Consider the following 20,782-nt stretch of genomic DNA (forward strand, 5'->3'; position numbering starts at 1 on the left):
TACATCAAGGATCAGCCTTAAGCCCTTTCTTCTTTGTGTCTGTAACAGACACCCTGGGGATGGGCGCAGTGGTGCTCCTGTAATCCCTGCTACTTGGGAGGCTGAAGCTGGCAGATCACTAAGGAGTTCTGGGTTGCGGTGCGCTATGCCGATCAGGCATCCGGTGCTACTAACAACTTGGCCAGTGGGTGACTGAAGGACTGGCTAGAACAACATGAATGACATGTTGTGATTGGTGCTCTCTGTGAGGGCTGATGGACCAATGGATACCAACAGACTATTTCTGCTAAACAAGGTGTCAGCTCCCTGACATCCCCAGTCTTTTACCCACACATACATCTCCACAGGGCTCTGCCAGCCCATACTTTGCCTTGCAGCTTAACACTTGGTGTATTCCAGTCCCTGAGCTCCTCTGAAGTGTACCCCACTAGTGTCCAGCCCCTGTCACTAAACACTCACAGTAATTACCAGGTCTGCTATTCTCAAGGAAACAGTACAAACACAGCTTCATTGATAAGGTCCTTTATACCACCAAAGAATGGAGATATAAATATAGCGAAACAATCATAAGTTTATCATTAAAGATTAAGGTGTAAGAGATAGTGAGTAATAATAATGGAAACAGAAATGATTATATAAAACAAAACATGCTTCTTAGAGGCTAAACTTATCTGTAACAGGTTAAATTCCTTGTCTAAAGCAGTTTCCCCTCCAGTATTTCCAACAGGTCAACTTGGGATCCCATTTTCATAAATATAATTGTGCTGCCCAGCTAATTCCTTAAGTGCAGGATGACAGGGTGTTATCCCTGTCCCCAGATTATAGTCCAAGTAAACCTTTTAAGTGCACCCCCAAACAAGTCTTTTCCCCCTACTGTTCTCTCCTTTTTGTTAAATCTGCATTTAGCTCAGGTTGGTGATTGTGAATGAAACAATGCTCAATTTACATTTCAACAGACAGACTGATTTCCTGACGGACCAGAGATGTTTATCAGTATCTCATCTCTGCTGGGGAATATCAACTTGATACAAAATATAAAGGACATATTCAGTATATAGACATAACTTTTTAAATATTATCCACAATTATATTAATGGCCAGCATGATCCTGGCTTTCATTTAAGATCTTACATGACACTCTATGGATAGATACTATGACAACAATAGGGTAGTGAGTTTGTCAGCCTTGATAGGAGTTGCTGACAGGGAACAGGGAACCCTTTGCCAGATAGAACCGAAGGGCCTCTGTCTCTCATCTTGATGTGGAAGACTAGAGGAGAGGCTCCATGGAGCATGCTTTTCACCAATAACATTATATTGCATCATTAAGATTGTCAGGGTTCTCTCCCCACTTTGAACTCTAGGGTACAGATGTGGGGACCCGCATGAAAGACCCCCGAAGCTTATTTCTACCAGCTTAGGGTAAAATTTCCCCAAAGCACAAATTCTTTGCCCTTGAAGGGTACGCTGCCACCACCAAGTGATTTAACAAAGAATCTGGGAAAGGACCACTTGGAGTTCCTATTCCCCCAAAATATCCCCCAAAGCCCTTATACTTCCTTTCCTGGGGAGGCTTGAGAATAATATCCTAACCAATTGGTTACAAAGCGATCACAGACCCAAACCTCTGGGTCTTAGGACAATAGAGAAATCAGTCAGGCTCTTCAAAGAAACAGAACTTTATTAGAAAGAAAAAGGGTAAAAAGAAGCACTTCTGTAAAATTAGAAGGGAAGCTACTCTCACAGGGCAATCAGATTTAAAACACAGAGGATTTCCCTCTGGGCAAAAACTTCAAAATTACAAAAAGAAAACCAGGAATATACCTTTCTCTCAGCACAGAGAAAATAACAAGCCAAAATAAAAGTAAACTAATGCATTTCCTTGATAGTACTTACTAATTCTAATGGAGCTGGAACGCTTCCTTTCTTGATCTCTCTCTGGCAAACACACAGAACAGATAGACAAAAGCCTCCTCCACCCCCAAGATTTGAAAGTATCATGTCCCCTTATTGGTCCTTTTGATCAGGTGCCAGCCAGGTTAGCTGAGCTTCTTAACTCTTTACAGGTAAAAGGATATCGTGTCTCTGTCCAGGAGGGATTTTATAGTACTGTATACAGGAAGGTTGTTACCATTCCCTTTATATTTATGACAAAGATAAATAGGAATTAGAAAAGAATCTAGAACTATAAGAGGCTGCATTAGAAGAAAATGGTTTATGAATCAGCTGACAAAAGATAGAATACATGTAATGCTTCAATAAGAGGCACAACAAGAAGACAATAAAATTAGATGGTAAAAAAGTTAAAGGCTGTGCAACATTTAAATACCTTGGTTCATTGCTGAGCCATGATGGGGATGTGGATGTTAGGAGCCGCATGAAGAACATTTGATGTAAATGGAGGAAGTTGATGGGAACTCTCTGCAATAAGAATATGACACAAACTAAAAGCAATGTGTGTAAGATCATGATTAAGCCAGCCATGGTGTACGAGTCAGAATGCTGGCCAATAAGGAAGAGAGGAGAACTCCTACTTCACACAGCCGAAATGAGAATGTGCAGATGGACGCTGTGTAAGAGCTGAAATCAGTATGAGCCAAGATGCAAGAAGTCATCCTTATGGAAAAGAAAGAGTATCGACTGAGAGGGTTGGGTCACGTGAGACAATAAGATGTGGAATATGTTGGCCAGAGAATAAAAGAACTATAGTAGTCACAGGACAAAGACCACAAGGAAGACCTGGAAAAAAGGGTGGTTTGAGATGCTGAAGTAGGGCATGAAGAAAGTTTGTGTCTGCTTGGAAGAGGCACTCAACAAGGGCACCTGGAGACAAAGAACAAGAGCTACTGACCCTGATTGATGGGAGAAGAGGAAGACTATTTCTGTAACCTTTTGCATCATAGAGTATGGCCCAGAGACTTACATGGAAGTTGCCAGCACTTAGTTTAGGTTTACTCCAACTTGAATTTGCTCCAAATTGCAAATGCTCTCATGTGGCACTGTCATATCCAACCACTAACTTCAAATTATAAAGGACCCAATTGTACTTCCATTTTAAAAGACATTACTACATTTGAAAAGAACTGTTGAAAGTCTCTCTCTCTATATGGTCCCCTTTACAGTACTATCTGAGCATCTTCCAAGTATTTGAAGATCTATCCTTAAAACTCCCCTGTGAGGTAGGGTAGTAGTATTATCCTCATTTTCAGACACAGACAGAATTGAGTTACAGTGAGATCAGTAATTCAAGTGTGGCATTTAGCCCCAGCTTTGTCTTGGGATAGTGCAGAACTGATGGCTTGGCACACAGGGGGACCATCAGAAGGCATTCAGTCTCAGTTGAACTGAAGTGGCAGCCGGGAGCACAATAATAATGTATTATTTTTTTTTAATTTCTTTTATTATTTTCTCAGGAGGAGTACAAAACTAAATAAGCAATGCCTCTTTAAGGCCTGCAAGACACTCCCCTATAGCCTGTCTAGCCAGCTCTGCTGTCCAGTGTATAAGGGGAGGAAGCCATGGTTCCATCTACCTTCCTCCTGTACTTTTTCTGCCAATATCTACTGCGGGGGCCGTCTTGATAGTAGCCTCTGTGAACCCAAAGTTCATCCAATGCAATTCTGATCAGCCCTTACCCTGTCTGTTCAAGGGAGGGCAGGGTGTGCCTTATTCCCTCCCTCTCCACTATGCAGCCATGTAAGGGACACCACAATCTAACTTCAAATGACTTGCTGAAGGTCACACAAGAAATCCCTATCAAAGCTGGAATTGAACTCAGCTCTCCTAATGAGCAGCAAGCAAAATCTACTTGGAATAACTAAATGTCAAATGCTGCTTGCAAGCACTCCCACTCATTTCACGGAATCACAGAAGCTAGAGATGGAAAAGACTTAAAAGAGTACCTAGACTTCAGTGAAAGTACACATGGGACTGAGTTAAACAGGAACTGGTCCTAAAACTGGTACATGAAGACAAACCTAAAAATATGTCCTAGGTGAATAATTTAATCCTGATTGGTTGCCTACAGCTGATAAACAACAAGAAGATGCTGACAGATTCAATTCTGTACAAAGATTAACAATGGTTTAGTAATTTTTCCATTTGACATTTTCTGTTCTTCTAGTCTTAAAGCCTTAAGCCATGTTTTGCTAAGACAAATTCAAATTGTGTAATTCCATACTAGCATTCCATTTCATATAGCTCCAGGTATGAATTATTACTATCTTGCTCTATGACATAATAGGGTAGAAGAATAGAGTGCAAAATAAAATTGAAGTGTTCAGTCTAATGATTTATTTTCTCACCACAAAAGGAATGTTAGTACCAGACAGCACAGTTTAATCATTAAATAATTACATAATTATTAATTATTAAATTCTGAGTTAAGAGTGCATAACCAAGGAATAGGAAACAGAGTGACTCATTACTTTCTAAGCTTGGATGGTAGATATGGCTCAACTAAGGTATAGGCAATCCATCACAAATTAAAGGCATCTTTGTAAAAGACGCAATTCTCATTTTTTTGTTTACTTCTCTTTCTACTGAAATATATATATTTCACTTGTCACGGTAAATCATCATTCAGTAGCCTAATATCTATGTATTGCCTGGAGTGCCCTAACCAGGTTCCTAATTACCCTGCTCTACACACAGACATGCTGCTCTTCAGGTTTCAACTCTGGGAATTTCTGACTTACTTTATCCTCAGGGAGAACGGCCAGTGTCAGAGTAGAAAAGGTCAGAGGTTGGCACCTGAAGATCTGTGGGTAGTGTCAGTTCTAATGCTGAAGATCTTAAGGCATCCATGTACAGTGGAAGACCCTCTGGCACAACTCCAGGCCCCACACTTCCTTCATCTTGCCAATGATATCCCCGCCACCTTGTGTTCTGGGACCCCCCTCTGATGGGACTCACAAAGTACAGGGAGACCTTCATTGGTGGAAAATCTTCTGGACTTGGAAGGCAGAATGCCCTCTGGAGTAGCTGCTCTTTGAGCTCAACCTCCATGACCCAACATGTCTCAAAAACTCATCCCCCTCCCATCTACACAATAGTCTCATGTAGGAGTTTTCACAGGCTTTGCAGGAAAAGGTTATCCAGGTGATGCTCCCCAGTTTTACATGCACTGGCCACATTTGGACCCCAATCCTGCAAAGACTTATTGAGGTGCTTAGGTCAATAGGATTATTTACAATGTGTAAAATTAATCATGTGAGTCTCTGCAGAATTAGATCCTTGGCCAGTATTTGCATGCTTTCACTCCCCTCCATATAGTGCATATTTGAGCCTAGGATGATACTTTATTACTAGGTTGAGCAGTAAACACAGATTCAAAAAACAACAGTCTAACCACCAAGACTTTGTAGTACCGAAACATACATACACATTTAATTGTCTAATTACTATGAGTCAGACGCTGGCTTTGGAGTCCCTATTCAGTCTTTTTATTAGGCAAAACATCCAGATGAAATCAATGGGATTTTTGTCTGAGGACAGACTAAGTAAGGATTCCAGAATTTGACTCACATTAATTAGGCAGTTGTGAGCACACATATTTTCAAGCACTAAATAGACTTAGTAGTTAGGATTGCATATTTTGATTCTATATTTACTGCTCAACCTAATAATAAAATATTATGCCATTCCCCCAAATTTCCCACTTTTGTATTATATGGAGGAGACAAATGCATGTAAATATCATCCAATTGTGCTGATATATGGATGTTTTGCCTGGGGATAGATTTAGTAAGGGCATTAATTGTTTCTTATTTTAATGAGGAATAAAAAAGAGCCAGAACAAGCATTGTCCCATGAAAGATTAAACTTCCAAAGGAAAGACTGGTGCCTTAATTGCATGCTGTACAGTTACAATTAGAGAACGTTAAATTATATGTAGTAATTACTGCATAAATCCATAAGTAGCCTTGGTGCTATCACTTAGTAATGCTTTACTCTTCACAATATCAAATTATTTCTGCTTCCAAATGAGAACATATCACTTATGTATTTATTTCAAAGAAATATGCCTTCCGTGTCAACCCATTTGAAGGTTTCCTTACCCATGTCATACGTATTCGATCTATAGTGCTGTAGCGACATTCCGTGATTAAATTATCCCCCTGAAACATAAAATATAAGAAGTTCACAGTTATGAAGTTTTATAACATTTGGTTCAGGTGATGATTTACTATTGCAAAGGTTTAACAAATAATGGTCAGAACACTGGAATCCAGGGATTTGAATTTTTGAAGGAGCAGAGGATCAGTAAATTAGCCCAGACTAAAACTTTGGTGGTTTAGTTAATTCATTATTCATTATCCTCAGTGGGTGTAAATTAGTGTAGCTGCATTGACTTAAATGAAGGCATGTCAATTTATACCAGCTGAGAACCTAGTCCATTATTTGTACTGCATTAGCACCCAAAAGCTCCAGTCACGACCAAGGCCCTCACACATAGGAAGATGTGGTTCTTGTTCCAAATTCCTTACACTCTCTGAGTTCGGATATTTTGTTTGTGATAAATCCTCTCACCAATTTCAATGGGACTATCCGTGTGAATAAGGAAAAGATTTTCCACATCATAAAAGAACCATATTGTTTGCCATGATTGGCAGTCTCTTTTCAAGAGAACCCTGAGCTTGGTATGGCAGGAGGTGTGGCGAGCTATGATTGAAATGGATTGACAGATTTATTTGGAGAACGTTGCACATTTTCTGTCTTTAGTATGTTCAATTAATTTTTCATTTTCATGACAACTAAATTGCTCTACCATGTTTTTAAATAATAAAAAGCAGTAGCTCACAGAGTAATTAATCTTCTATACCAAATCAAATACAGTCTATATGTCCCTATGCAAAGCAATATGGATCAGAAATTATAACACCGGATTTATGAGGAGTGCAGAAGTACTGACTGGACACATTTGTATTAGCCTTGTGGGCAATTTTTGTCTGACCTTTAATTAGAGGAGTTCAGGGCTCTCACGTGCTTGTTTATTCATTGACTGAGTTGTTTAATGATTACTAAAAAGAGAGAAGCCTACTTTTTTTGAGGAATATTTTTTATCCCTTAAAGAAGATAGTGCCAGAGTGGCTGCAGCCACTGCCCCTCACAAAGTAGTCCTAAATTTGTGACTGAAAGATCTGAAGAATGCTGTGCCACAGGGCATAGGCCTGCTACTTAAAACGGTGTATTTTGTGAGACACCAATAACCCTCCCCCGATCTCTCGCCCCAAAAAAGAGGGGAAACTCAAGGGGTTGTAAATAGAATCGTGGATTTAGAAAATTCCTCTTCTGGCCTTAGTGATTTAAAAAAAGAACAAAAACAACAACAAAAGCCTACAACTTTCTCTGTAAGTGGAAGTAGAGAACAGGATAGAACTAGAAATATGATACTTTGGGGAATTTCAGAGCACACCAGTTCTGGGGATTTTTATGTTTATTTGCATATGGATAGTTGAGTTATTTAGCCCTTATCTGCTGATTTAATTTCTCTTGAAATGGTCAGGAGATTACCTACCAGAAGGTCTGAATCTCCCTCTCCCTATGTAGTTCTGATAGCGTGTACACCTTTACAGCTTTGTAATAAAATTATGTAATTGTGAAATGGAGAAAGTGGACTTATTGGTTCTAGGAGCAGTCATCATTTTAACTATACTCTGACTCTTTGAAGAAGATATATATACACACACACACACTTGTTCTTAGGTCCAGAAGGAGGTGGGAGGCAGATCTGTAGAGAGTCTCTGAATAAAGGGTAAAAGATAGGGGTGATGTCAGGGTAGGGTTTTGCTATAGACCAAATGTGGGAAAAATACAGCCTGTGGGCCACATCTGACTCGCGGGATCCTCCTGCCCAGCCCGAGCTCCTGGCCTGGGGGGCCTAGCCCCCAGCCCCTCCCCCGCTGTTCCACATCCCCCGTAGCCTCAGCTCACGGTGCTGCCAGTGCAATGCTCTGGGCGGTTGGGCAGCGAGTTCCTGGGGCAGCGCAGCTGCAGAGTCGGGACGTGACCCGGTACTCTGAGCTGCACAGTGGCATTGCTGACTCCAGCTGAGTGGCGCGGTTGTAGTGCCACCAGCACCGGTGCTCCAGGCACCACGGTAAGAGGGCAGGGAGCAAAGGGGGTTGGATAGAGGGCAGGGGAGTTTGGGGTGGTGGTCAGGGTGTGGATGGGGTCAGGCCGGTCAGAGGGCGGGAAACAGGGATTGACTGGGGGCAGGCGTTCCAGGGGGCAGTCAGGAAGCAGAGGGGGTGTTGGATGGAGCGGCAGGGGGCAGTTGGATGGGGCAGGGATCCCAGGGAGGCAGTTAGGAAGGAAAGGGGGGGCTGGATGGGGTGGCAAGGGGCAGTCAGGGGCAGGTGTTCCAGGGGTGGTCAGGAAACAGGAAGAAAGGGTTGGGGTTGGATGGGGCAGGATTCCCGGGGTGGGCCATCAGGGGGTGAGAAGCAGGGGAGAAATCAGATAGGGGGTGGAGGCCAGGCCATACCTGGCTGTTCAGGGAGGCCATAGCGTCCCCTAACCAGCCCTCCATACAACTTCAGAAACCTGATGTGGCCCTCAGGCCAAAAAGTTTGCCCGCCCCTGCTCTAGACCATCAAATCAGGAACAGGAGGTGGATGAGGCATTTCTAGAACAAACAACAGAAATATCCAAAACACAAGACCTGGTAGTAATGGGGGATTTTAACTACCCAGACATCTGCCTGAAAAGTAATAGGGCAGAACACAATATTTCCAATAAATACTTGGAATGTATTGGGGAGAACTTTCTGTTCCAGAAAGTGGAGGAACTAACAAGGAGGACAGCCATTTTAGACTTGATTCTGACCAACAAGGAGGAATTGGTAGCAAACCTGAAGATGGAAGGCAATTTGGGTGAAAGTGATTAGGAAATGATAGATTTCATGGTTCTAAGGAAAGGAAAGAGTGAAAGTAGCAGAACAGGACAAGTGACTTCAAAAAAGCAGACTTTAACAAACTCAAGAGAACTGGTAGGTAAGGTCTCATAGAAAGAAAATCTAAGGGAAAAAGGAGTTCAGGAGAGCTGGCAGTTTCTCAAAGAGACAATAACTGCAAGCTATCCTGATGTGAAGAAAATATAGGAAGAATAGTAAGAGGAAAAAATGGCTCTATCGGGAGCTCTTTAATGACCTGAAAACTAAAGAGAAATCCTACAAGAAGTGGAAAGATGGACAAATTGCCAAGGACGAGTACAAAAGAACAGCACACGCATGGAGGAAAAAAATCAGAAAGGCTAAGGCACAAAATGAGTTATACATCTAGCAAGAGAAGTAAAAGCCAATAAGAAGAGGTTCTTTCAATACATTAGGCACAAGAGAAAGATGAAGGAAAGTGTAAGTCTTCTACTTAGTGGGGAAGAAGAGTTTATAATTGATGACGTCAAAAAAGCTGAGATGTTAAATGCCTATTTTGCTTCAATCGTCACTAAAATGTTAATGTGATCATATACTTATCACAATTAATATTAACAGCAAGGGGGAAGGAATGCAAGTCAAAATAGGGAAAGAACAGGTTAAAGAATATTTAGATGAGTTAGATGTATTCAAGTTTTCAGGATCTGATGAAATTCATTTTAGGGTACTTAAGGAACGAGCTGAAGCAATCTCAGAACGATTAACAATTATCTTTGTCAACTCCTAGAGGATGAGTAAGGTCCCAGAAAACTAGAGAAGAGCAAACATAGTACCTATCTTTAAAGTGGGGAACAAAGAGGACCCAGAGAATTATAGACCAGTTAGTCTAACTCCGATACTTGGAAAGATATTGGTACAAATTATTAAACAATCAATTTATAAGGTCCTAGAGAATAATAAGGTGATAAGGAATAGCCAAAATGGATTTGTCAAGAATAAAGCATGCCAAACCAACCTAATTTCCTTCTTTGGCCTAGTGCATAAGAGGGAAGCAGTTTACATGATATATCTTGATTTTAGTAAGACATTTGACACAGTCCCACATGACAGTTTCTTAAACAAACTAGGGAAATGTGGTCTGCATGAAATTACTATACAGTGGGTGCACAACTGGTTGAAAGGCCCTACTCAAAAAATAGCTGTCAATGGTTTGTTGTTTGAACTGGGAGGGTATATCTAGTGACCCTACAAGGGTCAGTCCTCGGTCCAGTACTATTCACCATTTTCATTAATGACTTGGATAATGGAAATTGGAAACGCTCCATTGATGTCAGTGGAACTATGCTGATTTACACTAGCTGAGTACCTGGCCCTTGGAGTAGAGGTAGTTACAGAACATCCAGCAAAGCTTTCTTTGGTTGGTGATTAGCTCTTCCAGTTTCAAATGCATCAGAAGTTTCTAATACTTGCAGAGAACAAATAGTATGAACTCCACAACTCCAAGGAACAGCACATGCAGGAACAGACAGAGAGACTGATAGGAATGTCTGAGGAGAACACTTTGAATTAATTGTTCTACCATACTGGCAATAAGCAATATTATTATTTATTATTATTTATATGTATTGTGGTAGCAGTAAATTGGAATCATTGGTAGCAAATTATGAGAATTTAGATGCCGGTGATTCATATTATAGCTGGCATAGGCCAGGGCCACTTTAGAGAAGGTTGAATTCCAACTTCCATTCCAGCCCTTTCTTTTTGAGTTGCTCATAATATACACAAGCAAATGTGCTTTTCAGTCTTTTTCCTATCTATTTCTGTTTATTCTTTAATCTAAAAGTGACTTTTCTCTATAATTTGCATACAAGCTTTTTCTATAAAGGCATCCAAACCTCTAATCCTCTCTCAGCCTCCATTTCTCCTTCCCAAATCCCTGTACTCCTTCTCTGGAGGTGGAAGTAGTGCTTTCTCTTTTGAAGTCCCATTGGATTGGTAGCAGTCAGACTTCAAAAGGAAAATGTTGCTCTCCCCTGCAAGCACAGCTGCACCTGAGAAGTAGCCAGGCTTTGCTGTGGAAATTGAACTGGAAGCTAAATAAAGGTTCCCATTTCAGTTTCTTACCTTAGAAGGGCAAGTATCAAAGGAGCCTGATGTGCGGGAGGGGAGACAGAGATGAAGAGAATTGTGAGGGGAAGACTGACAGTTTTAAGCTAACATTCAGTCACTTCTAGTGACCTTTTCTTGCCACTTTCAACTCACTTTCTGTAATAGGCTCATTCTGAAAAAATTACCAGGTGCTTAACTTTACCAATATGTGCCATCACATTGAAGTCAATGGGACTGCGCCCCCTGCATGAAGATAAGCACATGATGAAGTACTGGAATGCTCAGAGCCCTGCAGAATTGAGCCCTCAGTCTGTAGCTTCTCTGCCAAAAAAGGTGCCAATCGGAGGTAACAAGAGCTGAGTAAATAATCTGTAATGAATTTAGACTCTTTCTTCTCATGGAATGTCTGCAAATAGATGGTGATTGAATTGAATATATTTGTTATAAAAAAGTTGATGATTTTTGTATTTTTTTAATTGTGAATTATTATTATTATTTATTTTACAACATTCAGGAGTGTACTAAGTGCCTCAATGAAAATAAGACATCATGACATCATGATTTCTTGCCCTAAGGAGATTCAGTTACTCAATGAAGGTCAATGCAGAGCGTGATGGAGTTTTTCCCCTTTAGCAACAAATAAAAAATTTAAAATAAATGGAGGACTTAGTTGACTGATTTCCTGTCTGTGTGTGAGGTTGAACATAAACAGCTCTTTGCAAGTACTTGATAGTCAAGATGTGTTGTGTTAGTTACAATTGGTCAGAAAAGTCATATGGTATTGTTTTCTTTCCCTGACTGGATTAATGTGCAAACAAACTGGCACACTCACATATGAGAGTTTAAAATGTGCTTTCCACAAACATTTGTGACAGTAAAACTCAATTGCTCAAATGTTTATGGAAACCCAACACAAAAGAGATCAGAACATGGTGAAAGAAAATTATTTAAAAATTTAGGTAAATATTCATGGGATATTGTTTAGAGTACTTTCCCAACTCTAATGTGATGGTGGTTTTGTGAAAGGCGGGAAAGTGAGTAAGACAGCCAAGTCATTTCACAAGCAAAATTAGTCCTAACGATGAACAAAATATTAGTCACTGTGGCTCACAAACTATGGTAAGGGGAAGAACGAAGAGATTCATACAGGCAAGATAGTTCTTTCTTCCTTTAGATACTGAAACTCCTGAAAATTGAAGTCAAACTCATCATCATAAGCAAGCAGCTTCTGTTCTTCACCCTTGCGAAAGTGACGCATCCTGATGGCTCTGCCAGCAAGATGGGCATGGAGAAGAACAGCAAACACATGAATCCCACTTGGCCTCTCAGCATCCAAGGCCTGTCAAAGGGAAACCAACAAAACTGTCAGTACATCACAAGCACAAAAGGTAAACAGATGAGTGAGAATGTTAAATATATAAATGCACTGTATGTTTCCTCAGTTTATAATAATATAAGCACTGTGCAATATAGAGAAACAGAAAATCTAAAACACCAAATGAAAACCAAATGGCCATTGTACAATAAAAACAATTATTTAAGCGATATTTATTAGTCTGATGTGTACATGTAGCTCTCATTAAAATTAACTGGAGTGCCACATTCCCAGTACACAGCCAATAGAATCTGAACTTAAAACATACAGTTTTTTAAATGGTATGGTCATTTCATGGCTATGGGCTGCTACTGCATATGAGCGTGTCTTTTTTGTGACAAATGATTTGCAGTGTTTTACCGCATTACTAGAAAGGACATGCATAGACAGGCAGTTTAAGATGAAAGTTTGGAAATACTGCTTAAAATGTTCTTCTGCCAAACTGCAGGTAAGCTGATACCAGAATACTGCAGAATTAAGTCTAAAGTTTTCATTCCAGGCCAAAACAATTTTAAAGCATTCTTTGACAGATTAGCACAGAAGATAGGACTGAATCAGATTTTACAAATCTGGCACACACATCCCCAAATTCCAAGTGGTGTGAGTGTTTCAAACACAGATCCAAACCTACCCTGTGGTTCTGATTTCAGTTTAGATCCAAAATTGGAAAGCACATGTTTTTCAGATTCGTTTCACATGTAGCCTTAGATGGCAGCAACCTCGCAAGAACAGATCTTATCGTTTTTAGGCTGAAATTTGCTACAACCACCACCACCACCACCACCATCTTGGTACTGTCAGTTGCACACCCAAATCCTAGCTCCAGTTTGGCCTTAAACCCAAACCATAACTTAAATTAACTATACATTCGAACTTGTCCCAACTCTCGATAGGACAAAATATCAACAAGAGTATGATATAGTACCTTAATCACTGGTTTCATACCATATCTCAATAACACAAAGTGAAACAGAATCCTCTCCTCAAAACTACATTAAAGGTCTTTTAATGAAACTGAGACTGAACAATTTAATACTTTGGGACACACAGCAAAAACCTCAGTACCTGTATCTTAACCAGTCTTCATTGATCGACCTAACACTGTTTTTCAGACTGTGACTTCAATACATAGAACCTTTAGCTTTTGCAAAGATCTTAAGTAATCTCTGTCCACAATTCTTCATGGTTAGCTTTCTATACAATGATGTCTTTGCTCTGCAGAGTGAAATGTTTTATCTAGTATTATATTAAAACAGTGTATAAAATAATTTAATATTTTATATAATACTTCATTATATGTATCAATATATACAACTGGAATATTGAATATTACAATATCAACTTCATAGAATAATCTCAGCACAGAGAAAATCATAATTTAAAAAATACTAAAAAATATATTGTTTGAAAAGGTGGTACTAATATCCAGAAAGATCCAAAGTTTTGGTGCCTAGTGCCTTTGCTCAAGTGACTTTAACTAGTATTTGTTATTCTTTCCAAGAAGTTAATTTAAAAATGCCATCACAAATTAGTACTGAGACCAAAACCTAATAGTATTAGACAGGACACATACTTCTTCCAGACATTCCAGAGTGCAGTGACCTTCTGACGTGAATTCAGGCATGCCTGGTGGGATACTGTGGAAGAGACTAACCCAAAGACCAGCTTCAATAACGCCAGCATCATATTTCCGTAAATCTGTAGTATAAAATAGCCTCAGTCCAGAGTTATCTATCAAACCTGCAACAAAAGTGCACTGTCAACTGTGGCTATAAATCAAGATTAAAAAAAAAAAGTCAATCACAGAGTTTCTCTCAGATTTGTTTATAATTTTTACAGGAAAATCATGCCAGGGAGGTTTTAAATTGGAAATGGGTTAAATATTTTACAGGAATCAGGGAAGCAATAAATAAAGGTAACTTACAAGAAGGTTGTTAAATAAGGTATGTTGATATCTGAATCAAGTTAACCAGTATGAAAAATGTTTGTCATGCTCCTCTTAGTCGCTTAGAAATTGGAGGGCACAAAGGCAGATTATGGGCAATCTATGAAAGTGAATAATAAAATCTCAAAAGGCAGGATGTATGATTTTAAAATAAAATATTTGAAAAGCAGCTCAACTCATTTTGGGTTTTTTTAGGTAACAGACATCTATTTTCATCCAGTTGTAAGTTTCTTTATCCCTTCACAACACCAGTGGTATTTTTCCTTTCTGTTGGTCTGACTGTAAAGAAGCCTTTTAGATTGCAGCATGTCACTGAAAACCAAGCAAGCCTCTTTTGCAACCTCTCTGATCCCTGTCCGCTCAGGGAGCCTTTAATGATGAACGTGCTTATCCACTGTATAAATCCCAGAGATAGGAGGGAGAACTAAATAAAGATTTTTTGGTGCTATAATCAGGGACATCTCTATATTTTCGTTGTGTACACCATTGTTTTCTGGTAGTGAATGTACTGTGTGTGTTGAGCTTTCTGTGGAAGTGCTAGGGACATGTTGTTTTTCTAGCCTGGCACATGTCTCCATAAATATGAAGTCACTGAAGGAAGCTAAGCCTTATGTATAAAGACTGACAATTTATAGGAGTCAAATTGATATTTGTCCAAGGCCATTTCATACATCAAAATGTATAGTCACATTTATGTATTTTTTATGATCATTTCTGTCACTTCCTTCTTTGATTTCTCCCCCCTTTTGAAATATTTGCCTTAGAAAATTAAAAATCCATGTAAATTAACAAGAATGTCAAAGAAGGCAAGAAACTTTCCAGGGACTTGTACAGTTCTTCTAAGAAACATAACAGACATGATGACTGCAACCATATATTACGTCAATACAATGTTATTAGCTGGATATGTTAAGACAGATATTTCCCTATCTACCAATAGTTTTTCTAAAGTGCCCATTCACCAAAGTATGCAAGATCTAAACTGTGTAATTATTTGGGGACCTGGGGTATCATCTTGGGCACCAGTTCTTACAAGTTTGAGTTGGCAAACTGAATATAAGATATGTACTGATTTCTCCATTTCTATGCTATACATAACCAGTTACTATTGTTGATCTACAGTACAGTGCATGACTTACGACCTCATCAGAGGTGACAAGAGAGCCAGCAACATATTGATTTTTAATACTTCTGGGACTTGGGACTCTAAATTGACTTTTCTTTCTGAGCTACTTGTAGGATCTCATCTCTTTGGAGCACCAATGTATTCTGGGTTTGGGTGGGTTTTTTGGCCTCCTTCTTCTGAAGCATCAGAGATGGCTATGGCTGGAAATGAAACACTGGATAGGGTGGCCCAATGCTCTGAGGTGGGTCTGAGCATTCTCTCTCTCAGGGGCTTAGCTGGCTGGTTCCTGATCACATGCTCAGGGTCTAACTGATTGCCATATGTGGGGAAAGGAAGGAATTTTCTCTCCAAGTCAGATTGGCAGTGACCTGTCAGGAGGGTAGGGGGGCAGGTTCCCTTCTTCTGCAGCATAGAGTGCAAGTCACTTGCCAGGATTATCTGGGTATATCTCAGTTAATCTTTTCCCTGCCACTGCAGGGGCCTCAATCACTCAGTGAAGGCATTGGCTAAGATTCTGTTCTGCAACACCAGCAGGAACCACACAGAAGCTATAGTATAGAAAAAGGGAGGACAGATGTGACTTTATGACAGCTCTGTGCCCTCAAGATTCTAGTCTGGTCCAGTAGCCTGGAGTTGTTCTAATTGACAGCATCCTTCTCATAGCATCGTGCACTATAGGCCCTCACCCCTTTGCTCTTTGCATGCCTCCTGCAGCAGGGCATGCAGTAGTGATGGGTGGGGGGGGAGGGGTGGGAGCACAGGACCACCTTGGGTGGTATCCATACTGTGCCTCCACTGGGCAAATTTTCCCTTGTCCCTTGCTGGCTGTTTATGGCAACATATAGGGGCCAAAGCAGGAGGCAAAATCCTTCCCATGGCTTCCAAAGTTAGATCATCATTCCAGTCTGCCCATGTCCTTTTTTTTTTTAACAAGTCATTTAGAATAAAAACATAAAATTATACAATTAATTAAAACAAAACAATGGCTCTGGAATAATTAACATTAAGTGCTCTCCTTGGAGCCTGAAATCTCTGATTTTCAGCTGATATTTAATGGAAAATCATTAAATGTTAGTGATATTAATGGGGACTCTTATATTCAGTGCAAACTGGTTTTCACAATATCTGAGAGATTTGGAGAGGTTTGCAGAAAGGAGAAATTGCTCAGTTAAATAAACGTATTTTAGGTGGACTTGATTGTATTAATACAAAAATAGGAGAGACAGGGTCTCTTAAGCTATGAGCAGAGGGTTTAATGTGGACATGAGTTTACTAATGATGATTCATCTTAAGAGAATTAAAAGGGGCTGTGGTACATTTCACCCTGTTAGCATTTTGCCAGATAACAGTAAATTCTCAGGTAACTCTGCACATATTTGTTTAAGATCCAAAATTAATTACTAATCTTGTCAGAAGTTAGCTTTGAAATGTCTTAGATTATTCTGGAATGTCTCTGGTTTCACACAAAAATTCCCTTTGCTTCTACTTAACTTAAGTAACTTTCATTAACATTAATAATGTTACAAAAGGAGAGTAAATCTTTCAAGATATGCATCCTTTAATCTGTGATTTGTCTAGCATCCTGAATATTCATTTTTCAGAAACTGCCTTCAGTTGTGGTTGCTGACTTATTCTTTTTTTAATCTTGTTCCCTGATTCCTCTACTGAATTTTTGTTTGCTTTTATATTATGTATGCTTCAAGGTCAGTCGATGCAAGCTAATTAATGCTAGTCATCTTTCAGCAAGGCTAAAACTTATCAGCGTAAGGAACAGACACAATATGAAGTATTTAGTGATAAAACTGTTATTTATTGTTTATGATGGGCATGATTCAGAATTTTTTGTGCATCCAAAACTTCCATTAATTTCGATCGAGACTTCTGGTGTGAAGGAATGAAGGTTTGGATCTGATAATGAATAGGGACAACATCAGAGGAAAATGGACTTCTGTTTTGCTGTTAATTTGGTTCTCCTGTTCTGGTGAAAGGATGAGATACATCAACATGCAGTACATTCAGAAATCCTGAATATTATGGTTAGGGTGAATGAACATACCTTCTAGATATGATGGATTGTCATAATGGACTTCCATAAGCACATACTGAGGGTCTGTTGATGTGCCAATGGATAAACCAACATGAGGAGGATATGTAAAGGCCTGTAATTTGAAACATACACATCTGCTTAATAGGGTTCCTGTCCTGACCACATGTCAGTTTTGTTTTGATCAATATACCTACTGATTTAAAAACAATAATATAATAATGTAAATAAGAATTATGTGAACTATGGACAAACAACAATTCTTTTTAAAATCTTAATGGACATGGCATCATGGAATGATATATCCCATTAAATAATAATGAATGCATAAACCAAACCACTAAACCTATATAAAATATTCAGCTCTGTTGCTCACTAACAGATTATTCATCCTACATTTGTTGACTGAGTTGCAAAAGGAAATTAAATAAAAAAGTGTCAGTATTGCATCATCAAGCGGGTTAGTTGGAAAATACATTTTTTATCAACGTTTGAATCTAAAGTAAAAATGTTCCCAATTTTTAAAAGCAACGATTTCCAGATAATATGCTGGCTATATGAGTTTAGACTGTTCTTAGACAAACTGATGCATTCTCAGTAAAATTATTTGAGCCTTAAAAGTGATCCTACACCAACTAGAAGAGGTCATTTATCAAACTTCAGACCTGTCGGAAACCAAGTTACATTGTTTCTCTTATACAAATAGTATTTTTGCACTTCGTATTCTAGAATCCCAGCATTCTAGTGGTTTACATTAATGAATTAAACCTCACAACACTTCTATGGGTAGCAATAAATATTATCATCCTTATGTTGCATATGAGGAAATTGAGGCACTAAGGGGTTCAGTGGCAAAGCCAGAATAGAACCCAGATCTTCCCTTTCCTACTCCAGTGCATTAACAACAGGATTATCCTTGCAAAGACTGTGATAAACCTTGTTAAACTAGATTTTATTTATATGGGCTTCTTACTTCACTTGGACCAAGGTAGAGGAAAGTTCCAAATATGACGCTAGAGTGTAGAGTTATGGCCAAAATGCACAAAGCACATGTCAGGAGTGATGTGCAAAAGTGGCCTAATGTTGTCCACTGGACTGCCCTGATTTGGTGCTAGACTGGGCTTGGAAGTTCCAACTGCACAGTGTGACAGTACCATTAGGACTGCCCTAATTTTAACATTTGCAAGGGGCTGAAAACATAGCCTAGGATTGGCATGACATCAGGATTGTGTCCTCTTTTCCATAGTCAGAAGAACAAATGAGCAGCCATATTGGGTCAGACTAATGGTCCATCTAGCCCAGTATCCTGTCTTCCAATAGTGGCCAATTCCAGGTGCCCCAGAGAGAAGGAATAGAACAGGCAATCCTCAAATAATCCAGCCTCCATCGTTCACTCCCAGCTTCTGGCCAACAGAAGCTAGGGACACTCAGAGTATGGTGTTGCATCCCTGCGCATCCTGGCTAATAGCCATTGATGAACCTATCCTCCATGAACTTATCTAGTTCTTTTCTGAACCCTGTTATAGTTTTGGCCTTCATAGCATCCCCTGGCAAGCAGTTCTACTGGTTGTGCATTGTGTGAAGAAGTACTTCCTTATGTTTGCTTTAAACCTGCTGCCTATTAATTTCATTGGGTGACCCCTAGTTCTTGGGTTAGGTGAAGGAGTAAATTACATTTCCATATTCACTTTTTGTACCCCAGATCTCTATCATATCCCCCCTTAGTCATCTCTTTTCCAAGCTGAAAAGTCACATCCAATTTCCACAGGTATTATAGGTCACCAAGTCCAGCCCCCTGCTCTCAGGCAGAACCAGGTAAACCTAGACTACTCCTGACAGGTGTTTGTCCAAAAACCTCCAATGATGGGGATTCCACAACCTCCCTTGGAAGCCTATGCCAATACTTAACTAACCCTATAGTAAGAAAGTTTTTCCTAATATCTAACCTAAATCTCCCTTGCTGCAGATTAAGTCAATTACTTCTTGTCCTATCTTCAGTGGACATGGAGAACAACTGATCACTATCCTCTTTAGAACAAGCCTTAACATATCTGAAAAATGTTATAGGTGTCCCTTCCCTCTTTTTTCTCAAGACTAAACATGATCAATAAGCTTGCAGTAGGAAAGTTATGTGGCATATAAGCCCCTATCTTGGCTCTACACTAGTGCAGGATCATCCTCTCCTTGGGGGTGATACGCCCTGGTCTGGGTATACCAGAATTATGACCAAATTACACCTGCCATGTGGTGCAAAGTAACAGCAGTGCACACAAGGATCTGTGCCAGTGTGAAATCAATCTCTATGTTTATTTGGAGAGAACCCTCCTGTCCTTCCCTAGTTTTCATCACTAACTATGGGCTGTTTGGTTTTCTCCATCTTCTTCTGAAGCACTAGGTGGTGGCCATTGCTGGAGGCAGGATTCCAGATTAGATGGGGCAGTCTGATATGGCAAAGCCGACATTCCCAAGTCATTTTTTCCACAAGTGTTGGCACTTTCTACATTATTTTCACTACTTTTAACTTAGCGCTTAATATCCCTATCATGTTTTATACAGAAAAGGTCAATACAATTTAACATTGTATGGTGAGACACTTAGCTATTATGGCTATATATGCTTTAAGGAAAAGAGCTTAAGGCCTGGATCCATATAGGGACTTAGGCCTTCTGACACTGAGCATTGCAACACTTAACTTTTAGGGTGCCTAGAAAATCACTGAAATGAACTGCAATCCACAAAGCCTGAGTTAGGTGCCTAGACTCCCTATCCAATGCATGGGGAGAGATAGGTGACTAAGAATGGGCTACACAAAAAGCCAGCACTCTAGGTGGGGAGGATCCTAAGTACCTTTGTAGTTTTAGGCCTAAGTGACCAGCTAAGATAATATGTAACTTCTTCCTGAAAAGCTGTATTTACATCTTGGCTATCAAAATAAGAACCACAGGGCTCATGTTCTGTTGTGAGGGGTGTTGTTTATAACAATCATTTAATGACTTTATGAGAGAGCCATGATTCTGCTTGCTCCCCATCCCCACTCTCTCAACAGCTGCTCCCAAGAGGTAGTCGTACTCCATCTAATCCCCACTCTCTACCAGTTGCTTCCTGGAGGTGGCATTCAAGGCAAAGCCCCTGCACATCCTTGAGTGCCAAGGCTGCACTGCATGTAAGGGGGAGCACACGTTCTTACTCCCTATTACACCACTGTGCAGGTGTGTAATGCCAGAACACAATCTCACACAGTTTGCAAATATGGTAAAAGTCCTAGTGACCAAAATTCTGTGTCATGAAATCCAATTTACTAATTGGCA

At 39.8% G+C, this 20,782-nt stretch overlaps 1 protein-coding gene across 1 annotated transcript in view; it reads right to left on the reverse strand.

Moving 5' to 3' along the window:
* The window catches only part of MOXD1 (monooxygenase DBH like 1), an 82,416-nt gene that overhangs the window by 14,861 nt on the left and 46,773 nt on the right, over positions 1-20,782 (reverse strand). The window contains 4 exon segments of the mRNA XM_038396421.2: positions 6,060-6,119; positions 12,132-12,323; positions 13,933-14,099; positions 17,487-17,589. Of these exon segments, the coding sequence (XP_038252349.1) occupies positions 6,060-6,119; positions 12,132-12,323; positions 13,933-14,099; positions 17,487-17,589 (522 nt within the window).

This window comes from Dermochelys coriacea, chromosome 3, assembly GCF_009764565.3.
Source record: "Dermochelys coriacea isolate rDerCor1 chromosome 3, rDerCor1.pri.v4, whole genome shotgun sequence".
Taxonomy (NCBI): Eukaryota; Metazoa; Chordata; order Testudines; family Dermochelyidae; genus Dermochelys; species Dermochelys coriacea.